General features: G+C 34.0%; 1 protein-coding gene across 1 annotated transcript; it reads left to right on the top strand.

The window, feature by feature from the left end:
- The first annotated feature begins 2,480 nt into the window (after nt 1-2,480).
- Nucleotides 2,481-4,294, top strand: LOC103718311 (uncharacterized). Its single transcript, XM_088722996.2, has 2 exons — nt 2,481-3,433; nt 4,215-4,294. The coding sequence occupies exons 1-2, from the start codon at nt 2,947-2,949 to the stop codon at nt 4,292-4,294; spliced, it is 567 nt and encodes a 188-aa protein (XP_088579122.2). The 5' UTR covers nt 2,481-2,946.
- Nucleotides 4,295-8,659: the final 4,365 nt, after the last annotated feature.

The raw sequence follows: 8,659 nt of genomic DNA, 5'->3' as shown, positions 1-8,659 counted from the left end.
CGAGACCCCGAGGCCACCCTCACTCACTGGTAGGCAGACGCTCTCCCATGCCACTAGATGCACCCCGTGACCCCCTCCATACGACCCCCACAGAAAGCTCCGAAGTAGCCGCTCAATCCTCATTAGCACTGTTCTCGGAACTACTGTGTTGGCCATGAGGTGGACAGGCATGGAAGCTAGCACTGACCTAATCAGCGAAATGGCGACAAGCTTTTTTTCCTTTTAAAATAATATGGTGGTTATTTCCACTAGGAGAGTTGGAAACTAAACAATTGAGCAGACAGCCATCAGCGTACAAGTAATTGCCTGGATATATTATTATAGAAGACTAGTATAGGCGCATGCCCATTGCCTGTATAATATTTAAGTTAGAAAGTTGTAAAATATTTTTTTTTATGTACCTAAAATGTGTAGTCATAAGCTTGATACTCAGAAACAATTTGCTTTTAAACACTCACAATTCATAAAAGAAAAGAAATATTCACTAAAAATGGAAAGAATTTAAATAACAAAGAATAGAAATGTATGCAAGATTATTGAAAAATTCACAAAATAAAATCAAACTTAGGAGATACAATAATAGCAAATAATAGCAAGCTAACCCAACCAAGAAGGTAACATAGTATCACTAATCCATGATTCATCAAAGTTAATTGAATTAGTCATGGTTAGTTTGAGAATAGCTGAATAACTCCTAAATGGTTTCTTTGTATAAAATAATTTGAAGAATCATTTGGCCAAGTAGAAACCTAAGAATGATCAATTAATTTTAATATTTTTTAAAAAATATACATTAGAATAAAATTATATGCAAAAGAAATATTCCTCCTAAGACGTGTGCAATATTTTAAGAAGTCTTTCTCTATCATCAAAATACTAGGGGGCAATAGAACAAGCAATTGCATGATGCTTCAGTTGCTTCAGTTGCTTTGTTGTTGTTCTTTATATTAGATTATATAAATTAATATTTGTATATTTGTTCAAATTTTGTTTGATTTCAACTAATAATATCTCAAATTTATTTTTTCTTTCTATTCCCTATTATTTAATAATTGAAATGCCTATATTAATTGAAATCAAATATTTTATTTTAGGGTCACAAACATATGCCAGTGTTATATTCTTGTTTATATTGCTTTCTATTATGATCATAATGTTTTCTATATTAATAACTAGCAAAAATGATTACAAATATATCCCAAAGAAATTGACACCATATCCAATGTGGCACTGCTTTTGGATGGTCATTAATTGTCCATTATTCTCAATAGTAAGCAATAAAGTTATATTCTTGAGACACAATGATCTCACAAATTTGCAAGAAAAAATAAAGTAAATTTAAAATATTGTGTATGTTGTCCCATCGATCCAGAGTAAATATGCTAATCTTATTTAACTTGTGCACTAAAAATTTATTAAAATAACAAAATAAAAGAAATAGGAAAAAAAGGATGCATAAAGATGTATTCAATAATGACATATGAATGTGATGTATTTTGCCATATGAATCTGCTGTATTTTTTTCTCTCTATATTGGATTACTTACTACGATACCATGACAATGGCCTAAATCTATTGTGGAGATAAAATAATATTTTATTCAATTTTCTAGTTTTCTCCAATATCTTGAATATCACATCCTTCGATATATACAACATATTTCACCTATGCACATACCCGCACATACATACTATATGAATTGAAATTATATGAAGTGAAAATTTTAAAGCTATGTACTTGGAGTCATTTTCTATCATTGATTTTAATGATAGTTTTATATTTGTTCACCCTATAAAAAATAATGAATCTACACCTCAATGTAATTATATATATGGTTCTTGGCCTCCTGCAAATAACTTGTATAGTTTTCTAATTTCATGCATCAAATGTGTACAATTTGAGTCCAATAGACATAACATGTGTGGCTTATGCATAAGATTTTTTATGGAGAGATAGTCGTATTGAAGAGGTAACTACTCATATAAACTATAGTAATTCCAAGTAAATAGGACTTTTTTTTTTCTTTTGCATATCCAACTATGCATGTTCGTATCAAACTCACAAAGCCATGCTCACCTTCACGCATAGCAAAGCTCGTCCATTAAATTTATGAATCATGAGTTATAAATGTGGCTGATATTATAGAGAGGAAAGCATCATGACATTTTTTTCTCTCTTTTAGTTTTGATTATTTTATTAAAATTCAACTGAAAAATGATTAACGGAAAAATGGTTGTAGCATAAAATTGGAGTACATATCACACACCAAGATGCATGGGATATATCGTATAACACTAACTAAGGCTCGTTGAATACTCATGCAATCATGCATCTCATATTTTATTATGTAATATTTGTCTATTATCACAATATAGTTCATTAAGCACCAAATATAATTTGCAATTTTAATGCACCCGTTGTGGAAAGTCCAAGCATACGTTCTATGTGTCGACACTGAATATGGTCATATTTCTGGAAATTAGAGAGCGAGTTGTTAACATTTCACCTGAATTATAAGAGAAACATGTTAATGATCAAGGGCTTGGTCTCATAAATCTAGATTTTTCCATTAATCTATAAAACCTACTAATGTATCCTTAATTAGGTGGAAGAGAGAAAGGGAGGGAGTGCAAACAGGTGGACAACTATAAATATCCAATAAGTATTATTTAGTTAATTTCTAAAAAAAGAAAAAGAGAGGAGACAGGATATCATAGCTAAGACCAACCAAGATCCAACCAAGATCTACGCGAAACTGCCAACCTGGCCCCGTTTTTCTTTTCCCTCCATCTATTGCCCTTTAAAAACACTCCCCCGACCTCCCTTATCCCTCTCCCTCCCTGTCCCTTCTTCCATCCCTCAAGAAAGAAAGAAATAGGATCCAAGCCCCGTGCCCACCTCTCAGGCTCCCGCCTCCCACGAGGCCAAGAAGGAGGGGGATCCCCCATGGCTGACCCCGAATCCAGGTTCCCGTTCGTCGAGAAGAGATGCCGGTCACGAGACTCGGCGCGTGACGAGGCCTGGCGTCGCAGGAAGAGCCTCCGGCATGGCCGCTTGAGGGGAGCTCCGGTTGGCCGGAGCGTCATGGACGAGGACCTCGACGAGCTTCGCGGGTGCATCGATCTCGGATTCGGGTTTGCCTTCGACTCCGGCGATGATGGCACCACCACCGTCGCCAGGCTCGCTCGGACCTTCCCCGCCCTCGATCTCTATCATGCGGTTCACAAGCAGTATCATGTTTCAGTTGTCGGATCCGGATCCGGATCCGGATCCGGGCCAGGATCTGACTCCTCGATTGACGGGTCCCCGCCTGATTCCCCTGCCTCCATAATCTCCCCGGGTATGCGTATCCGACAACCGAAAATACTTAAGAAAATAATGATTTTTATCATTAGGAATGCTATTATTCTAGGAGAGAGATTTCTTTTAAATTGTTTGTTCTAGACTGATTTAATGATTCTGGTTTAACCAAAACAAAAAAAAAGCTACAAAATAATAACAAATGTTAAAGTTCAAATTATCTTCTAGGGATGATCAAAATATGGATTTTGTTAATACATTTTGTTAGAATTTATACATGTATTTTGTATGCGAGAGGATTGTGGAATTCTGGTATACCAATTGCCACATGAGATTGCAACCATCTAATTGAGATACGAGTACAGTGTTCATTCATTTTTAGAACAGGATAGGAGAGCAGCATCTTTTAGGCCTTTGGGACTCTTGAATATGTATGTCTCTTGTAAAATTTTACTAGAAAATTCTGCAAAGCCCAACTCCATGACCAAAACTTTTCCATCAACAACTAGCATCTCATGTGGCAGAGAGTCTTGCTGTGAATATTACACTATCTTGTGAGCTGCACTGATACTTTCATGCCATATGGCATGCTATCTGTTTGGAGAAAAATTCTGATACCAAAGTTGGGCATTGTAGCATTATTTTTCTGGTATTGCCAACTAATTCCTAATGAATTATGATGCATACGTATGCTCTCTTTATTTAGATATCCCAGTTCTTTATTTACATAATTTTGATTTCAGATGTGGTGAATTCTTTCGGAGGATATCACCTCATTTTCGATGTGCCACAATGAATCAAGCATTTGCTATAAACTGTAATTTTATCGACATCAAGTGATCCTTATGCATACATAGTATGTCGAGCATGTCAAGATTATAATCTGATGTGGCATTTTTTTGGGGGGTTTGAAGGTGCAAGCCCGGAACGAGTGAAGAAAAGGTTGAGGCAATGGGCCCGAGTTGTTGCATGCTCAGTGCGTCAACATTGCTGAACTTTGGCTGGCAAAATAAAATGAAAGGAATAGAAGAGAACAAAGACCTTCCTCCTCTGTATACTAGCTCAACAAACATGACAAATTTGTTTTTCTTGGTTGTAATGTGTTTTTCCTCCATATGTGTGACAAAGCAAGCAATGATAAATGCACATACATGATGCTTCAAGTTGGTGTATATCACATAGCTACTTGTTAGGTACAAATTATTATTTTTTTTCTAGGAGTTATTAACCTAGGGGAATTTTGCTAGTCCTTTTTTTTTCCAGGACTCTGTCTTTGTTACTTGATTATGAGAAACAAAAGCATCATCTGTGTGTCTTCCAGCTGATGCATCTGTCGATTCCTAGTGTGGTGTCATATTTTCATGTAGGGTTGCAAAGAAAGCCTTACAACATAACATTAATAAAGATTCATATGGCTTTAAGGATAAAAACCCTCTTGTGATGTATCCTCCATGCTTAAGTAAAACTTGCTACTCCAAATCCGATCATTTAAACAGTTTTTTTTTTAAAAAAAAGAACTATACATGGTCCGTTTATTCGAAATAATATGCTCGATACATCTAACTTGTTCAATAATCAGGTAGAGTTTGGTTGGTCTATAATGATTTGATTACTCGATCTGACATGAGTTTTAGTTCGGTAACAAAAAAAAAGCATTTAGATTAAGTCTTAAACAAGTTTACAAGTTAAATAGGTCTTGCATGTCGGGTTTGTGGATTACCACATCTGTTTTTTTTTTTTTTTGGTAATTGATTACCCCATCTGTTTATTACTGTTTAAGAAATTATGTATCCTAAATTTGGGAACCTATGTATTGCATATTCTTTTAAATGAAACTCGTAGATTTAATATGATGCAATTACAAATTTTGCACCAATGAATTCAAATTTATAGTGAAAATATAATATTTTATAATTACACATGCTTTTTAAAATATAAAAATAATCTAGTTAGAAGGTTCAAGTGATAGATTGAAGAGTTTTGTGGACATGTGACAACGGATTATGGTGGCAATTGTCTAGTATTTTCTCCAAGTTAACAAGGTGCATAATAGGCTAAAAGCTTGATCTCATATGTGAACTTTGAAATAAAAGTCAAAAATTCATGCCAACTAGTGGAAATCTTTAGGAAGTTGGCTTTTACAAATTATAATGTCAACGGGTGCACCTGCCCTTTTTCAAATGACAACTAATGTAACAAATGTGATAAGAATTGAGATTTATGTTGATTGAGGTAATAATATTGTTATTTATAAAAGGTGAACAAATTTCTGTATCAATACTTTCTTTAGAGGAGGTATATTCTTTTCTTTTAATGTTCTTGCAATTCTTATTAAAAAAACAAAAAAACAAAAGCTCTAGCAACCACACTTCATAAAAAGTTAAAATTAGCAAATGGATACCCAATGTTTGGAACCAAAGTTTAGATAACTATTTTGGGGGGATCACATAGATTTATAGGACTTGCATCAGTTTTGCTTGTGTTTGAAACGGTTATCCCTTTTCATGGATCACTCTCGGATACCTATGATGTTCTTAATCAAACTCCTAGAGTTTATCCTGCTGCTTCTTTAAAAACCTGGCAATCCAACAAAGCATCACTTGATTTTGATCAAATTGGCCGAATTCCTGGTTGGGCTGGTTATCAGATCACTTAAGTACATGTAAGTGATTCAATCAAGAACTCGAACAATTCAACTCAATAGCCAGACCGAGTTTTTGAATAATTGTGTGATCTAACTCAATCAAATTTTCAGAATTATCCTTATTTTTTAAAATTTTCAAGGTTTCAACTTAAATTTATATAATTATTATTTAATTTTTTATATTTATATTTTTGTATTACTTTATGTAATTTGATATCATATTTTACATTTTTATTCCATACATAAAATTCATATATATTTGTATTTTAGACTAACTTGCAATTTAACTTGCCCGAGTTGTCAAGTTACTTGGATCATCAAAAATCCAAGCGAACTGAGATTTCTTATTTTTAAAGACTGATTTCTTCCCCTTTCCCTTATCTAAGGATGGTGCTAAAATACGCTATACTATGCATGGAAGGGAAACCAAAATTAGCAGTAAAGAGAAAAATATGCATGGAAGGGAAACCAAAATTAGCAGTAAAGAGAAAAAAATACTATCACAAGTTAGATAAAAAGATTGAAAAAAAAGGGGCCTTCAACAATTTACAAAATTGAAGTACCTTGTTTCTACTGGTTATACCCACGCCAAAATAGCGTGAGCAACTGTTATACCGAAAAAAGAAAAAAAAAAAAAGAAGAAGAATAAGCAGCACCTTGTTGAGTGTATGGATTAAATCCATTCCTAGCTGAAACTCTGATCTTTAGTCAAATAATAATAATCTTGGCAGGTTCGACTCGGAATATCTCTAACATCACGTTTTTTTTTTTCTTTATATTTTGGCTACATAAGTTATGTGTTAAAAGTTAACGCTCAAAGCATGGTCTATTACGGTGGTAAGTCAAAATTGAGATAGCTTGGAGTAAAAACTAGGACTGAAAGCTAAAAAGCCATGGAACCAAAAGACCCGGGGCCCTGGACATCTACCATGTTAATAAAGTGTTAAAATTATGGTCAAAAAGATAACGCTCGATGATGTGTTTAGAGATAATAACGCCTTTTTTTTTCTCAAGCTCCGTTACTAATTTGTTAAAAGATAACACTCAAGGACAAGGTAAATAATTAAATTATGGTCGTAAATCAAAATTCAGACTGGTTAGCGTAAAAGCTGAGCCTCAGCCTCAAAACCGAAAAAAAATCGCGGAACCGGAAGTCAGCGGAGCCTGACAGTTGCCACGTCATCATTACAGTAGCTGAGATCTTTTGGCACCTCAAAAATATCTGCCGCAAGATCTTTAGGGGAGGTATATTCTTTCCTTCTAATGTCTTATCAAAAAAAAAAAAACAAAACAAAACAAAAGCTCTAGCAACCCCACTTCATAAAAAGCTAAAATTAGCAAGTGGATACCCAATGTTTGGAACCAAAGTCTAGATAACTGTTTTTTGAGGGATCACATAGATTTATAGGACTCGCATCAGTTTTGCTTGTTTTGAAATGGTTATCCCTTTTCCTGGATCATTCTCGGATACCTAACTATGATGTTCTTGATCAAACTTCTAGAGTTTATTATTCTGCTTCTTTAAAAATCTAGCAGTCCAACAGAGCATCACTTGATTTTGATTAAATTGGCAGAATTTCTGGTTGGGTTGCTTATTAGATCACTTAAGTATATGTAAGTGATCAATCAAGAACTCAAACAATCCGACTCAATGACTAGGCCAAATTTTTGAATAATTGGGTTATCTAGCTCAATCAAATTTTTAGAATTATTCTTATTTTTCTAATTTTTCAGATTTTTCAGCATTTCAACTTAAATTTATATAATTATTATTTAATACTTTATATTTATATTTTTTTCTTACTTTATGTTAATTTGAAATCATATTTTATATTTTTATTTTATGCATATGATTCATATATATTTGTATTTTGTACTAACTTAAAATATAAACTGCCCGAGTTGTCAATTCACGTGGATCATTAAAAATCCAAGTGAACCGAGTTTTCGTATTTTTAAATACTGATTTCTTCTCCTTTTTCCTAGATGATGGTGCTAAAATATACTATATTATACATAGAAAGAAAACAAAAATTAGCAGTAAAGAGAAAAAAAAATACTAACACAAGTTTGATAAAAAGAGAAAAAACTTTCTAAATTGAAGCACCTTGTTGAGTGTATGGATTAAATCCATTCCTAGCTGTAACCCTGATTTTTATTCTTATATATATATATATATATATATATATATTGGCTACATAAGTTATGTGTTAAAAGATAACGCCCAAGCATGGTATATTATGGTGGTAAGTCAAAATTGAGACAGATTAGAGTAAGATCCGGAGGTTTGGACATCTGGCATGTCAATAAAGTGTTAAAATTATGGTAAAAAAAATAACGCTTGATAATGTGTTTAGAGATAATAACACTTTTTTCAGGCTACGTTACTACTTTGTTAAAAGATAACATTCAACCATCAAGATAGTAGCACGGTTGAAACGGGGCTAAAATTCCACCGGAGTGGCTCAGATTCGAAACGCGCAGACGTCGATTAAATACGGGGACCAGATGCTCCTGCTTAGTTTGTCCAGTGGAGTCGTCATCGTCATCTGGTCTGTTGGTACTTAGGTAGTGCTGATGTGACGTACTCACACGTGAAAAAAGCTCCCATGTTGGTGAGACTCCTCCGTAGGTAGAAAGGGCAAAGTAAAACTTGTTTGTCCGTATCGAACATTTTCCAGCAGGAAATATGCCTCCTCACCTCCTCTTTCTTTC

This window comes from Phoenix dactylifera, chromosome 5 (assembly GCF_051530095.1).
Source record: "Phoenix dactylifera cultivar Ajwa chromosome 5, Ajwa_hap1_PhDact_Kaust_v1.1, whole genome shotgun sequence".
NCBI classification, from domain to species: Eukaryota; Viridiplantae; Streptophyta; class Magnoliopsida; order Arecales; family Arecaceae; genus Phoenix; species Phoenix dactylifera.
Note: the sequence above shows the minus strand (reverse complement) of the source record. Positions and strands in the feature narration are given on the sequence as shown.

Bases quoted from the DNA above. Each gene is read 5' to 3' on its own strand.
- LOC103718311 (XM_088722996.2), top strand. From the start codon at position 2,947: ATGGCTGACCCCGAATCCAGGTTCCCGTTCGTCGAGAAGAGATGCCGG. The intron at 3,434-4,214 runs GTTTGTTCTAGA...GGGGGTTTGAAG, and splicing joins AGAGAGATTTCTTTTAAATT to GTGCAAGCCCGGAACGAGTG.